At 40.2% G+C, this 14,596-nt stretch overlaps 1 protein-coding gene across 1 annotated transcript in view; it reads right to left on the reverse strand.

Moving 5' to 3' along the window:
* Nucleotides 1-953: 953 nt before the first annotated feature.
* LOC132894785 (uncharacterized) overlaps nucleotides 954-14,596 on the reverse strand; it is a 47,707-nt gene continuing 34,064 nt past the window's right edge. The window contains exons 5-6 of the mRNA XM_060934902.1: nucleotides 8,461-8,786; nucleotides 954-1,539 (exon numbers count right to left, since the gene is read on the reverse strand). Of these exons, the coding sequence (XP_060790885.1) occupies nucleotides 1,048-1,539; nucleotides 8,461-8,786 (818 nt within the window). The 3' untranslated portion in view covers nucleotides 954-1,047. The remainder of the gene's footprint in view (nucleotides 1,540-8,460; nucleotides 8,787-14,596) is intronic.

Consider the following 14,596-nt stretch of genomic DNA (forward strand, 5'->3'; position numbering starts at 1 on the left):
CCACTGGGCTCAAACCCAGGACCTTCTCGCTGTGAGGCAACAGCACTAACCACGACACCACCGTGCCACCATTTTGAAAAACAGAGCATTTTTTATTTTTATTTTTTGCAAATTTGACAAATAAAAACTTTATTTGAAACATACGACAAAATCATTTTTGTTTAGAATGTAAATAAACAGGTGAAATGACAGTAGCAATTTGTGAAAAATGCTATTATAATAATTCTTGAAAATTTCAAAAAAGATATGTTCTGACCATCAAATACTTTTGTTCCATATTTTGTTGCTTTTTTTTGTATTTTTTGAAGTTTTGTTTTTGAGTAGAGTTTTTATTTTGTCCTCGGTTGGTTCAACAACACGCTCCGCCATTTTGTTCTTCTTCTTGAGGGATTTTTTGACGATTAGCGAACCAACTTAAAAGGTGCATTACCATCACTAACTGGGTTAGAGTGTGGAACAGGAGATACTGGGGGGGGGGAAGAAAATTAAATACTTTTAGCCATTTCTGTTTCTTTTAAATACTTGATAACAAAGCCACCAATTTGGTTTTCCCGAGTCATGGTATATGAGCTGATATCCTCGTAGTAGAGTAGCCAGCCAATCAGAGCGAGTGATTGCTCATATCCAGTGAATTATATATATATATATATATATATATATATATATATATATATATATATATATATATATATATGTGTGTGTGTGTGTGTGTGTATATATATATATATATATATATATATATATATATATATGTGTGTGTGTGTGTGTGTGTGTGTGTGTGTGGTGTGTGTGTGTGTATATATATATATGTGTGTGTGTGTGTGTGTGTATATATATATATATATATATATATATATATATATATATATGCCCATTGATAGTAGGTAACTCTTGCAGGATTAAGAGTTAATCACAAAACCTCTATGTTCACACCAGTAAATGAAGTGAAGATGTTTTCAATTCTTGTATTAATTTATTGTCATTTATAGACATGAAACTTTGATAGTGTTGACTTTATTTTTTACAGTCAAAACTTTTTACACCAATTTAGCAGTCATAGAATGGTCCTGATGTTGTTCTTGGACGAATTATTTTAATAACCTCAATACGGCTTGGATCCCACACGCAATCTTCTTCCAGACCACTCCGAACCATGCCACATCCAGGAGGACACCAAGCAGTGTCGTACCCATGATCATGCCAGGTTTTCTGCAGTGGGTGACGTTGAGAATCGATTTTCTTCACTCTCCCAACATTGACTCTCACCCTTATAACAACTCTCTGGTGCTCAGGCAGCTTCAAAGGGTATCTACTGGCCTTATCAAGATCCCTGCTGAGGTACACACCACGCCCTAACATGCCGTCTTCAGATTGCTTAAAGCCGTTTCTCATGATTTCGGCAGCAGCCTGTGGAGAGGTACCATGATACATTCGGTACACTCTCCCATTAGCAGGTTCTGACCAGCTCTCGAGACAGGGAATTCCTGGATTCAAATCATCTTCAGCCCACATGATGGTGTTCAGAGAAGAATACTCAGATCACTGCATTTGGATAACAGGAAAATGTAGACATTAGGTCATGTGGAAAGTTACAGATCTTCGTACCCTGTTTGAAAACTTGATTCACATCTCCTTCCATAAATGTAAAATAAATGTCTCCTGACATATCATCATATCGCATGATTATACAGTTTTCTTTGCTAAATAACAGCACAGTTTTTAATCCGTTTATTATTAGTCCTAGTTTATTTACAGCACCCATGATACAAGTCCCTGTGTAAGTTATCACTGGACATATTTCTGTAGTAGAAGGAGTGCATTCCCTTGTACTTTTTAGCCGGCACTATTTTCGGAGCTGCTATTCGAAAAAATTAATCAAATTCTGACAGCACTGTGGTATAACAAGTGTTCACAGGATGGTACATAGCTGGATGTTATGAGATATTCTGACTATAGTAACTGAATGCTGGAAATACAAGAAGCCAAAGAGCAAGGACAGTTTACTACATCAAAACTCTCTCTCAAATTCATCACAACCATTACTACTTCTCGGCAATTATTTATGAACTAAATCGTCACTGGACTGTAATTGTAATACATTATGCAATAATTTACTGAAACAATGCTATAAAAAGTGTTAAGTCTATAAGAAATCAAAATACAAATGTGCTTACCTCTATAAAGGCACGTCTGGTTTGACTGAGCTTGTTTTGAGGGTGGGATTAAAAAAGAGGGTGTCCGTTTTGGGTTTTTTTGAAACATGAATTTCCTGTTTTCTTTCCTGTCTCCTTTTAACAGTACATAAACTACCATAGCTCTGTAAAAACAGTGCTGTGTGCTGCTGACAATAATGTAGCTCATGCTTTACGTTACTAAATACAAGAACTCATTTTGATTACACAGAAATAATCATAATAACAATTTTCTGACATCCCTTGTTTTACTCTAAATCAGGCTTAAAAATGACGTTAATTTTCTCCTATGAGTGACTGCAATTAAAGTTACATGGTTGAGTAATATAGATATTTTGGCAGCAGTGGCGGCTGGTAGTCTTTCAAACAGGGGAGGCTGGTCGGTTACGATATTTCCAGATTTTAAAAGAAAAAAGAAAAAACATCAATTTTGCCCATACTCTTGCCTCTGTTCTGGCTGATTGTTGGCAGGGTCACAAACTGTGAAATAACAGGTTCTTTTGGCCCATTAGCCTACTGTCCAATATACATGATGGTGGTGTTGGGGGGGGTATATTTTAACATTTTATATTTTAAAATTGTGGCATGTTGTTTAAAAATTGATCATTATTGGGTGCCACACATTTCATTCAATGACACTTTCCCTATATTTTGCTTATTTTGACTGAGAAATGTTTTATTGACAATTTTGATAACCCTTCACTTTTAATCCAGGTCTGTAGTGTGAAATGTTCTCGGCTGTGTTTTTGTTTAAAAATGTTTTCAGAATTGTAGCTGTGTTTAATTCATATCCAGAGAAATATATATTCCAATATAATATACTCAGCATAAACATTTTAAAGAGATTCTATATTTTTGGTCCATCCATGACATATTACTAAAGTAGCCTATTTACTGTTGTTGATGTGGGTCACTTGCTGTTAGCCAATTCACTTTCTCGTACCAGGAAGGAACGAGTATTATTCTCTACCTTTTTCACCAAGTCAATTTGAGGCGTTGGTCTACCCTGCTCTTTAATTTTAATTTTTTCCTCGAAAGGAAGACTAGCAAATGGCTTCGCCAAAATTAAATCAGCAATGCTTGGCATCCGTGCGCAGCTTTCTTGCTAGCTGACTAGCCCCCTTCAAGTTCAAGTTCAGTCACTCAAATAAACGAAATTTCTGGAACTAAGATAGCAAACTTGACAACACTATATTTACACTTTATTTACAATGAAAATATATACAAACTAAAAAAGCTGGTAGAAACCGTATGTAATGAATGAAATTGAAATGTAAGCTGATCTCTTACAATACACCACAGCACTTGCGAATCTGCATGGGACTGAACTGAAATTCACCGCTGCCTGTCTATAGTTGAAACGAGCTGTCAATCAAAGAAAATATCCGGCCGCTTTCACCAATCACCAGTCTCCTCGCGGAAACTGCCATGTCCCTCCCATGTGAGGCTCGGAGTCCGTAGGCGGGCATTTTCGCAGCATTTGTCCAATAACCGTCTTGCATTTTGAGATTGAAAAGCGCATAGCTCCCAAATGCCGTTGAAGTCCACTGAGGCTGGGAGTCCGTGGGACTCCGTGGGTGGGCATTTTCGCAGTATTTGTCCAATAACCGTCTTGCATTTTGATATTGAAAAGCGCATAGCTCCCAATGCCATTGAAGTCCACTGAGGCTGGGCTGCATCGCGCTGTCACGAGGGGGAAAAACTCACGTGCACATTAGGCGAACTGGGGAAAGTTATAACGGAACGATTTCGCACTGTAGTTGGGTTGAGCACATATATTTCTATGATTCGATGTTCATCATTTTTAGAGGAGGCTGAGCCTCCCTCGTTGTCTTAGAGCAATCGCCCGTGTTTGGCAGTGCCTAAAAGCGGAGCTCCTCATGAGTGTCTGAGCAAAATATTTGCAAGGGCACAAAACCAACCTGAATAGATGTGCTATTTGCCAGCTTGGAGGTCTGTATCATGAAATACCGTGACCGAGGTCTTGAAAGTACTGACTGAGGTCCTCTGGACCGAGGTCAGTATTCAAGGCCGAGGTCACAGTATTTCACCATACAGACTGACCTTAAGCTGGTAAATGATATATTTATTTTTTTCTTTACCAAATTCTAACAGAAAACGAGAGCACCAGAAAGGGAAAACCGAGCCAAGCCGCCATTTTGAATCCTCATTCACGGCTGTAATGCAAATGGCTTCCTCCTCGGTATACAAGTGCACTTCCATGGCAGGAAAAAAAACCCTACATTTTGCCGCCTATGTGGTACCCTATTTATACAAAATTGAGTCATTCAGGATTCAGCCAGGGGCAGCACAGTGGCGTAGTGGTTAGCGCTGTCGCCTCACAGCAAGAAGGTCTGGGTTCAAGCCCCGTGGCTGGCGAGGGCCTTTCTGTGTGGAGTTTGCATGTTGCCCACGTGGGTGTGTTCCGGTTTCCCAACAGTCCAAAGACATGCAGGTTAGGTTAACTAGTGACTCTAAATTGACTGTAGGTGTGAATGGTTGTCTATGTGTCAGCCCTGTGATGACCTGGCGACTTGTCCAGGGTGTACCCCGCCTTTTGCCCGTAGTCAGCTGGGATAGGCTCCTGCGACCCTGTAGAACAGGATAAAGCGGCTAGAGATAATGAGATGAGATGAGAGGATTCAGCCATGTTCTTGCTCGGCGTTAGCAAGTTACAGGTTTTTAGCTTTCTCCTGAAATGTTTTCTTTTATTTCTTCTTCCTCAGGGTAGTAAAACTCATGCTAAATTAATGCTATTCTCCTGAGAAATGCAGGCAAAAATTTATAAGATTTTTGATAATCTTATAAATAAATCTCATAAAAAAGATAAATGTTGACAAAAAATGCTACTATGTTTGTTGTTGTTGTGAACGAGCGAGTCGCCAGAGGTCCGTAACTGGGGTCCGTATCGTAGGATATGGACCTGCTCGCCAGCCAGTCAGAGCACAGGATTTGATGGAAACCGGACCGCGAAAAAAATAATATAGCATATGAACCACTGATTTTGTTATGCTCCGCCCCGGACATCCACTCCGGAGATTACGGATCTCCCACGCCAGCACCGATCCTAATCCGGGACGGGAATTCCATCCCACCTGAACTCACTTCTGGGTTTTCACCGCTGCTTATTTAAAGGCCGTTCTCAGACTCTGACTTTGCCAGAACGTCTCGTTTGTTTTCTCTAGCTGGTTCTGTGCCAGTCATGGGTTTCCCCTCTAGCTATTTTTTCTAGTTCATGTTTTTTGCACCAAGGGTTTTTTCTTGTTCATGGTTTTCTGCTTTAGTGTTTTTGTCGGGTTTTTGTCTCTTGTAACCCGGACTATTTTTGCCATTTGTGTTTTTGTCCTCTTTTGCTACCTTATTGCCACGCCATTAATTTCCCAGGATTAAATCACCTTATTTATCATTTCCCTCAATAAATAAATGACCAAGTATAATATTTGTGTCTCATTTGTTTAACTGGGTTCTCATTATCTACTTTTAGGACTTGTGTGAAAATCTGATGAGATTTTAGGTCATATTTATGCAGAAATATCGAAAATTCTAAAGGGTTCACAAACTTTCAAGCACCACTGTATACTTGGCTATTTACAGGGTTTCCTCACATGAACTGCTCGCTTCAGGTCCTTCCACAACATTTCAATTGGATTAAGGTCAGGACTTTGACTTGGCCATTCCAAAACATTAACTTTATTCTTCTTTAACCATTCTTTGGTAGAACAACTTGTGTGCTTAGGGTCGTTGTCTTGCTGCATGACCCACCTTCTCTTGAGGTTCAGTTCATGGACAGATGTCCTGACATTTTCCTTTAGAATTCGCTGGTATAATTCAGAATTCATTGTTCCATCAATGATGGCAAGCCGTCCTGGCCCAGATGCAGCAAAACAGGCCCAAACCATGATACCACTGTACATCTAAAGCGCTAATTGTTAATGAACTTATTACTGATCAGGAGTTTAATGTACTGTGTTTAACAGAAACATGGATTAAGCCAAATGAATATATAGCATTAAATGAAGCGAGTCCTCCTGGGTACAGTTATATACACCAGCCTCGTCTAACTGGCAGAGGAGGCGGCATCATGGTTATTTATAAAGATTATCTAAGTGTAACACAAAAACTTGGTTATAGATTTAATACATTTGAAGTTCTTCATACTAATATAATGTATGTAGCCTTGAAAAATAAGTCTACCCAGTTAATTCCATTACTTATTATTTACAGGCACCCAGGGCCATATTCTGAGTTTCTTTCTGAATTTGCAGATTTTATCTCAGACCTGGTTATTTTCTCAGACAAAGCTTTAGTTGTCGGAGACTTTAATATTCACTTCGATAACCCAGAAGACCCTTTGAAAGCAGTGTTTGTGTCAATTTTAGATTCAGTAGGGGTGAGTCAGATCCAGAGGAAAGGAAATTTTAAAATGAGATCTCTTCTCTTTCTCAATTGTTTCTCCTAGACAATAATGAGATCATAATGATATTAAAATGAGATTATTGCTTTTGTCTCCTGCTTCTCAGGTTTGTCTCTGGAGCAAAAGAGTTAAGTTATCTCATTGTAGACTCCCTTTAATCTACAAATGAGTTCTCAACAATGTTTTAAATAATGCTCAGTGTTGACCAATTTATACATCTCATACTTTACTCAGGCTGATCCACCAGAGAGCTCTCTCTGTAAACTCACACAATTCTCATTTCAGATCTATTTGGTGAGTCTCAGATTAGGCTCCGTCAGTTTTGTAAAAGAAGTCTCTACACAATCTTGAACCATTCTCATTCTAGTCATCTCAGTTTAGTCCTTTTTTGATTTGCAAAAGAGATCTCAACAAAGGCTTAAACAATACTCAGATTAGAGGTCTGCACGGGACAGAATTTTCAGTCCCGCTCCCGCCCGCTCCCGCAAAGAATTATGATTTTCAGTCCCGCTCCCGCCCGCGCCTGCCATATTTTGTCCCGCTCCCGCCTGCAAATCCCGCATGATGCAGACGTTCGCGTTATTTCTCATGAAAGTTGAAATTAGTCAACTAATAAAATAGTCTTAGTCGTGGCTCAGTTGACTAAGGTGCCATACCATAAATCCGGGGACCTGTGTTTGATTCTGACCTGCGATCATTTCCTGATCCGTCTCTCTCTCCAGCTTGTTTCCTGTCTCTACACTGTCCTATCCAATAAAGGTGGAACCCCCCCAAAAAAAACCCTAATATCTCTTTTGTGACTCCTACTTGTCTCATTGCTGTGTCTCATCTTTTGCTTCTTTAATTTCTCCTAAGGCAAAATTAGGAGAAAGAAGTGTGACAAAAGTAACCCATACGGAAAAGATATAGACAAATCATATACTATTTTTACATGTTTTATCTGAACTCTAGAAGATTTGTATATGACAGTGAAACCAGCTATAGGATTTTTGTAAAATATGTTTAGCATGAAACATATAAAACTTTGCAACCTGCAAAGGCTGTATATGTCACTAGTCCGTCATACAATATCCTTACAAATGTCAGAGAAACTTCATTTTAACCACATGACAATTGCTGTAGGCCTTTCACTTTGTGTGTGTGTGTGTGTGTGTGTGTAACTGGGAGTGGGTGAAGAGAGGAGAGAGCTTGCTGGGCAGCATGGGGGAATGCAAATATACAAACTTAAAAACATTAAAGAGCACTGTCAACATCTCTTCCACTGATAAAGCATATGAACATCTGACATGCTGTAAACAGATTTTCACTCTGCAAAGTCCTAATTATTACAAAGGTCATAGGTCACAAAGGTCAAACATATATTGATTGCAATAATAGAAAGAAGAAAGCAGCTATACACTGTATTTTGTCACTTTATTGAAGAAATACAACATTTTATGCACATATTCCCTTATAACATGTACTGTATAATTTCATATTACAACTGATATACACAATTAATTAATTCCATCATTTACAGTAATGTGTTTTTATTAATCGACAAACAACTGGGCTGGACTGAGTGCACTGAATATACATACATGGCTTAACTATCTGTACAGTGTTGATGGCTTTGTGAAAGCCTGTGGGAAAATGGATAGCTGACATGTAATTCAGAGAGGTTTTGACGATTGATCCTTTGGCAAACCTCTGACTTGTGCAATTTCCATGGTTTCCAATGGCATATAAACAATCATCACCAGTGTCAATGAAGTGGGAAATTCTAAAAATACTCCCATCTGTCAAAAGCACAACAGAGTTGTTTCTTTGTTTTGTTTTGGTGTAAGTATGGCCATGAACAATTTCTCCATTTACAGCCATTCTCCTGTAGTACTTAACAGAAGTCTTTGTTGGAATATCCTTCACTTTGTGGATGGCAGCCTGGTCACAGGCAGAGATTACTCTTAATTGTGGTGAGCCAATGGCTGTCACCTCACTGAACCTCTTGACATGGTGCTTTCCAGGTCTCATGTCTTTGCAAAACTCTTTAACCTCTGCTGGTGCATCTGCTAGAAATTGCTTTGCTAAACGGGGGAATGCGCGGGCCATTACTACCCGTTTGCAGATCTGCTGTGGAACAGCTTGGCTACTTTTCACCTGTTTCAGGAGGTACCCATTAAAATCTAGAGTCGACAATTCCCCTGTGGGAAATTGTGAGAGTGATGCAGTGCGCGTAGCAGTCACAGTTGCTGGAGCTGAGCTGTACTGTGTGAATGTGTGACTTGCCATGAAGCTACAAGCCTGTGTCTCTCTGAGAGGGAGCAGCCCCTCCCTCCCGTGTGTGTGTGTGAGAGCGAGCATCCCCTCCCCCACCCGCGCGCTGCGAGCAGAGAGACAGAGAAGCACACAAAAAGGGCAGTTTTTCCTCAGGGGGGACCCCCCAAACAATGGGGATTTACACGAAAACAGAAGAAGATATTCACAAAATTCTTTCACACTGAGCGCCACAAGGGTCTCCTGAACACACTGATGTAATATTTTTGTCTGTAGTGTAAAAAATGAGGTCACTAGAGCGAGTTAAAGACAAGTGCCAGGATTAGTTTATGGCATGAGGAAAGTAATGGACTCGATGACTACTCCTACTACTTCACCAGTAGTAGGTAGTATTGCTGGGTGGTCATCCACTTCAGGACCCACTTCTGAAGTATCACCAAAATCCACAGCCCACTCTCCCACTGCATCACCAACGGCCCAGTCACCTAAGGTAATTGATTTTCAAAGAATAAATGAACACAGTATAGAAAATGAATCTACTGCATGTGAGACATCCTTGGAAAGTGTGTACTATTGTATAGTGTAATTTACTCTTATTACCTTGCCCCTTGGGGCGGCATGGTGGTGTAGTGGTTAGCGCTGTCGCCTCACAGCAAGAAGGTCCTGGGTTCGAGCCCCGGGGCCGGCGAGGGCCTTTCTGTGTGGAGTTTGCATGTTCCCCCACAGTCCAAAGACATGCAGGTTAGGTTAACTGGTGACTCTAAATTGACCGTAGGTGTGAATGGTTGTCTGTGTCTATGTGTCAGCCCTGTGATGACCTGGCGACTTGTCCAGGGTGTACCCCGCCTTTCGCCCGTAGTCAGCTGGGATAGGCTCCAGCTTGCCTGCAACCCGGATAAAGCAGCTAGAGATAATGAGATGAGATGAGACCTTGCCCCTCACGGGGTATTTGGCCAGGTATTGCAATGACGCTGTCTGTATGTCTGTTTGTCCACCTGTGTGTGTATCCTCTGCAGTGGGAGCCAAACACACATCATCATACAATCTTGGACAAACGCACACACATCTATGCATAATGCAATGTTAAAAAGCCATCTGTAGCATTGGTCAGGAGCCCAGGTTGCCATCTCTGATTGCATTTTTACAGTCTTAAAGCAATATTCTGGGAAAGAAGCATTGTAGGATCCTTTGTTGGTTCCCATGATCAAATGGACCCTAGACCCTAGAATGCTTCTATGAACTATTGCTTTGAAGTGTATTGTGATTGGGGGGAGGAAAAAGTAAAAAATATTCCAGCTTTAATGCCGTTCTTGTGTCCTCATTTAAACAGGTGGAGATTTATCCTGGGACAGGAGTGATGGTGGATAAGCTGGCATGGACCTATGCCCTCAATTCAAACACAGTCACAGTCTTTGTCAGGCATCTGCTCACTGCTGTTTTCCCTCTGGACACTCTACTAGTCAGTAACCTACAGGGCACCAAAAAGACTGGAGCTGGCGATCGGCTACCCCTGGATAAAGTGAAAGTCAATGCAATTTACAGTAGGTTTTCAGCTACAGTATTATATAATGAAGATGTTTTACACTATTATGCATCTGCTGACAAGAGCCTTCTAAGTTTTTGCATTTTTTTGTTTTTTCTTTTGTAGGTGCAACTATCGAGCGGTTTCCGCAGACCCCTCTCTCAACTATTGGCTCGGCGATCAATGCCAAAATCACTGAACTAAGGGCAAAAAACAAATCTGTCACACCTTGAGGTTAAACTGCATTTTCTGCAGGGCATGTTAGTGAGATTTTTTTTAGAGTTATATATATATTTTGTTTATTGTAATGCTGCTGTTTTGTACATTTTTGTTCATTTTGTGAAGCATTACCTGTCATGGTCCTACCTGTGGGCCTCTCTCTTCAGGTAACATCTCCACTCAGCATTACTGGCCACGCCCGCACTCACTTCCTCTTATTATCTTTCAGTGACTGTCATTGGCTGTTGCCGATCACCTGCTCCCCCCCGTGTGTATTTAAGCTGCAGTCCTCCCAAGCCTCTGTGTCAGATCGTCTGCAACTCTCAGCCTGATAACCTGCTCTGTGTTCCTACTACTCTGACTCCTGAAAATATTCTGTTCCGTCTGACTCTGTCTGCTCTCCAGCCCCAGTAACCTAATCTGCCTTCCGTTCTGTCGACTCTGCCTCTTGCCTGCCTCTCCTGTACCTTCGCCTGATCTCCAGCTCGCTCAGCCCTGCTGCTCGGCTGCCTCTCCATCTGCCTGGTGTGTGCAGCCCTGCCTGGAGCCCTACTCACCTGACCCTGCATTTCTGTCCCCTATCTTGCTACCTGATTTGTGACTCTGTGTTCCAGCCTGCTCTCTACTCCTGCCTGCTGAGGTACTGCTTGCTGGGAGACTGCCTGAAACCCAAGTACTGTCAGCCTATAGCCACAGCTGTCTGACTTCGCCTGATCCTGTCAGCTCTCAGAAGCTAAGCAGGGTTGGGTTTGGTCAGTACTTGGATGGGAGACCTCAGATGTCACCACCAGCCATCCCTGCCTCTCAGTTCTCCTGCCACTGAACTTCACCCACATACATTCTCCCAACTCCCTTTTCCCCTGTTATTAATAAACTGTGGTTTGAGCGCGTTTGGTCCCTGACAATTACCAAGCCACGTCTGCCCTTGCTACGAAGGTGTTAAAGTTCAGTGAATAAACCTAAAAGTGATACGAAAAAACTGTGTTTTCCTTACAGTGATTGGTTGACATTTTAAAAACATAGATAAACCTGAACAATTCATACAAAAAATCTTTTCTATTTTTACATTTATAGTAATTGATCGACATATAAAAACATCTATAAACCTAAAGAAGTCATACAATAAACCTGTCTTTTTCAGTAGGTTGACATATAAAAAACATAGAGAGCCATCATAGAATACCTTTACGATACATCCACAATTCAAACAAAAACACATATGTTTGTGTGGATTTACATATAAAAGGCATATACATTTTAAACTGTAAAATATAATTTAAAACTACAAACATTACATGAAGCATACAAAGACGGTGTAATTCATCATACACATTATCTGTAAAAACCATGCACAATGTTCCCTTCATACATACTAGATTTTCATAAAAAATTTGTATGAGGAAAATGCAAAAGGGGCCACTTTAAGGAGTAAATCATACATGGCATATATATTTATTTATAAATCTTTATATAAGGATTTACTACTAAGACAGTGGTAAATTCTTATAAGTTCTTTACTGTTTTTTTTCGTATGGGAATACTTAAATGATCCTTAAAAGAGAATCACCATTTTGTCTCCTGAGCAACAGAAGGGATACAAATGAGAAACAAAATTTTCCTCTGGGGAGTGTCATAGGACTGACCCATAATGGTGATCACACTCTCGATCTAATACTAACATTCGGGTTAAACATAGTCACACTTCCACAGTCTGAAGTTATCTCAGATCATTATCTCATCTCATTCAAAATATGTCTGAGTAGTAATATATGCATCTCACCACGCTACTAAACATACATTCACTTCAACTACTGCACAGAGCTTTATAAATGATCTCCCAGAGTTGTCAACTTTGATTGGGTCACTGTCAATACTGTAGCAAAATTAACCGGGAATAAGTCCACTATAGACACATGCACACCTGCAGTATGTAGTAGCAACGACTTCATTAATTTTTTCAATGACAAAATTGAAAATATCCGACAAAAAATTCAAACGACTAATTTAAGGTCAGACAACTTAAGTGACAATTTAAGTGACCCTGTAGTTAACAATATAACTGTATCAGATCAGCAATTAGAATGTTTTACTCCCCTTAGAGAAATCGAACTACTTTCATTAATCTCTGCAACAAAATCCTCAACTTGCATACTAGATCCCTTACCTACACGTATATTCAAACAGATAATACCTGAAGTACAACCCCGATTCCAAAAAAGTTAGGACAAAGTACAAATTATAAATAAAAACGGAATGTAATAATTTACAAATCTCAAAAACTGATATTGTATTCACAATAGAACATAGACAACATATCAAATGTCGAAAGTGAGACATTTTGAAATTTCATGCCAAATATTGGCTCATTTGAAATTTCATGACAGCAACACATCTCAAAAAAGTTGGGACAGGGGCAATAAGAGGCTGGAAAGGTTAAAGGTACAAAAAAGGAACAGCTGGAGGACCAAATTGCAACTCATTAGGTCAATTGGCAATAGGTCATTAACATGACTGGGTATAAAAAGAGCATCTTGGAGTGGCAGCAGCTCTCAGAAGTAAAGATGGGAAGAAGATCACCAATCCCCCTAATTCTGTGCCGACAAATAGTGGAGCAATATCAGAAAGGAGTTCGACAGTGTAAAATTGCAAAGAGTTTGAACATATCATCATCTATAGTGCATAATATCATCAAAAGATTCAGAGAATCTGGAAGAATCTCTGTGCGTAAGGGTCAAGGCCGGAAAACCATACTGGGTGCCCGTAATCTTCGGGCCCTTAGACGGCACTGCATCACATACAGGCATGCTTCTGTATTGGAAATCTTAAAATGGGCTCAGGAATATTTCCAGAGAACATTATCTGTGAACACCATTCACCGTGCCATCTGCCGTTGCCAGCTAAAACTCTATAGTTCAAAGAAGAAGCCATATCTAAACATGATCCAGAAGCGCAGACGTCTTCTCTGGTCCAAGGCTCATTTAAAATGGACTGTGGCAAAGTGGAAAACTGTTCTGTGGACGGACGAATCAAAATTTGAAGTTCTTTATAGAAATCAGAGACACCATGTCATTCGGACTAAAGAGGAGAAGGACGACCCAAGTTGTTATCAGCGCTCAGTTCAGAAGCCTGCATCTCTGATGGTATGGGGTTGCATTAGTGCATGTGGCATGGGCAGCTTACACATCTGGAAAGACACCATCAATGCTGAAAGGTATATCCAGGTTCTAGAGCAACATATGCTCCCATCCAGATGACGTCTCTTTCAGGGAAGACCTTGCATTTTCCAACATGACAATGCCAAACCACATACTGCATCAATTACAGCATCATGGCTGCGTAGAAGAAGGGTCCAGGTACTGAACTGGCCAGCCTGCAGTCCAGATCTTTCACCCATAGAAAACATTTGGCACATCATAGAACGGAAGATATGACAAAAAAGACCTAAGACAGTTGAGCAACTAGAATCCTACATTAGACAAGAATGGGTTAACATTCCTATCTCTAAACTTGAGCAACTTGTCTCCTCAGTCCCCAGCCGTTTACAGACTGTTGTAAAGAGAAAAGGGGATGTCTCACAGCGATAAACATGGCCTTGAACCAACTTTTTTGAGATGTGTTGATGTCATGAAATTTAAAATCACCTAATTTTTCTCTTTAAATTATACATTTTCTCAGTTTAAACATTTGATATGTCATCTATGTTCTATTCTGAATAAAATATGGAATTTTGAAACTTCCACATCATTGCATTCTGTTTTTATTTACAATTTGTACTTTGTCCCAACTTTTTTGGAATCGGGGTTGTAATTGAACCGCTTCCAAAAATAATAAATTCTTCTCTTAGGATTGGCTATGTACCCAAATCCTTTAAACTTGCAGTTATCGAACCCCTGATTAAAAAACCTGACCTTGATCCCTGTCAGCTGTCCAATTATCGGCCAATATCAAACCTCCCCTTTGTTTCCAAGATCCTAGAAAAAGCTGTGGCACAGCAGT

The sequence above is a fragment of the Neoarius graeffei genome, chromosome 12 (assembly GCF_027579695.1).
Source record: "Neoarius graeffei isolate fNeoGra1 chromosome 12, fNeoGra1.pri, whole genome shotgun sequence".
Lineage (NCBI taxonomy): Eukaryota > Metazoa > Chordata > Actinopteri > Siluriformes > Ariidae > Neoarius > Neoarius graeffei.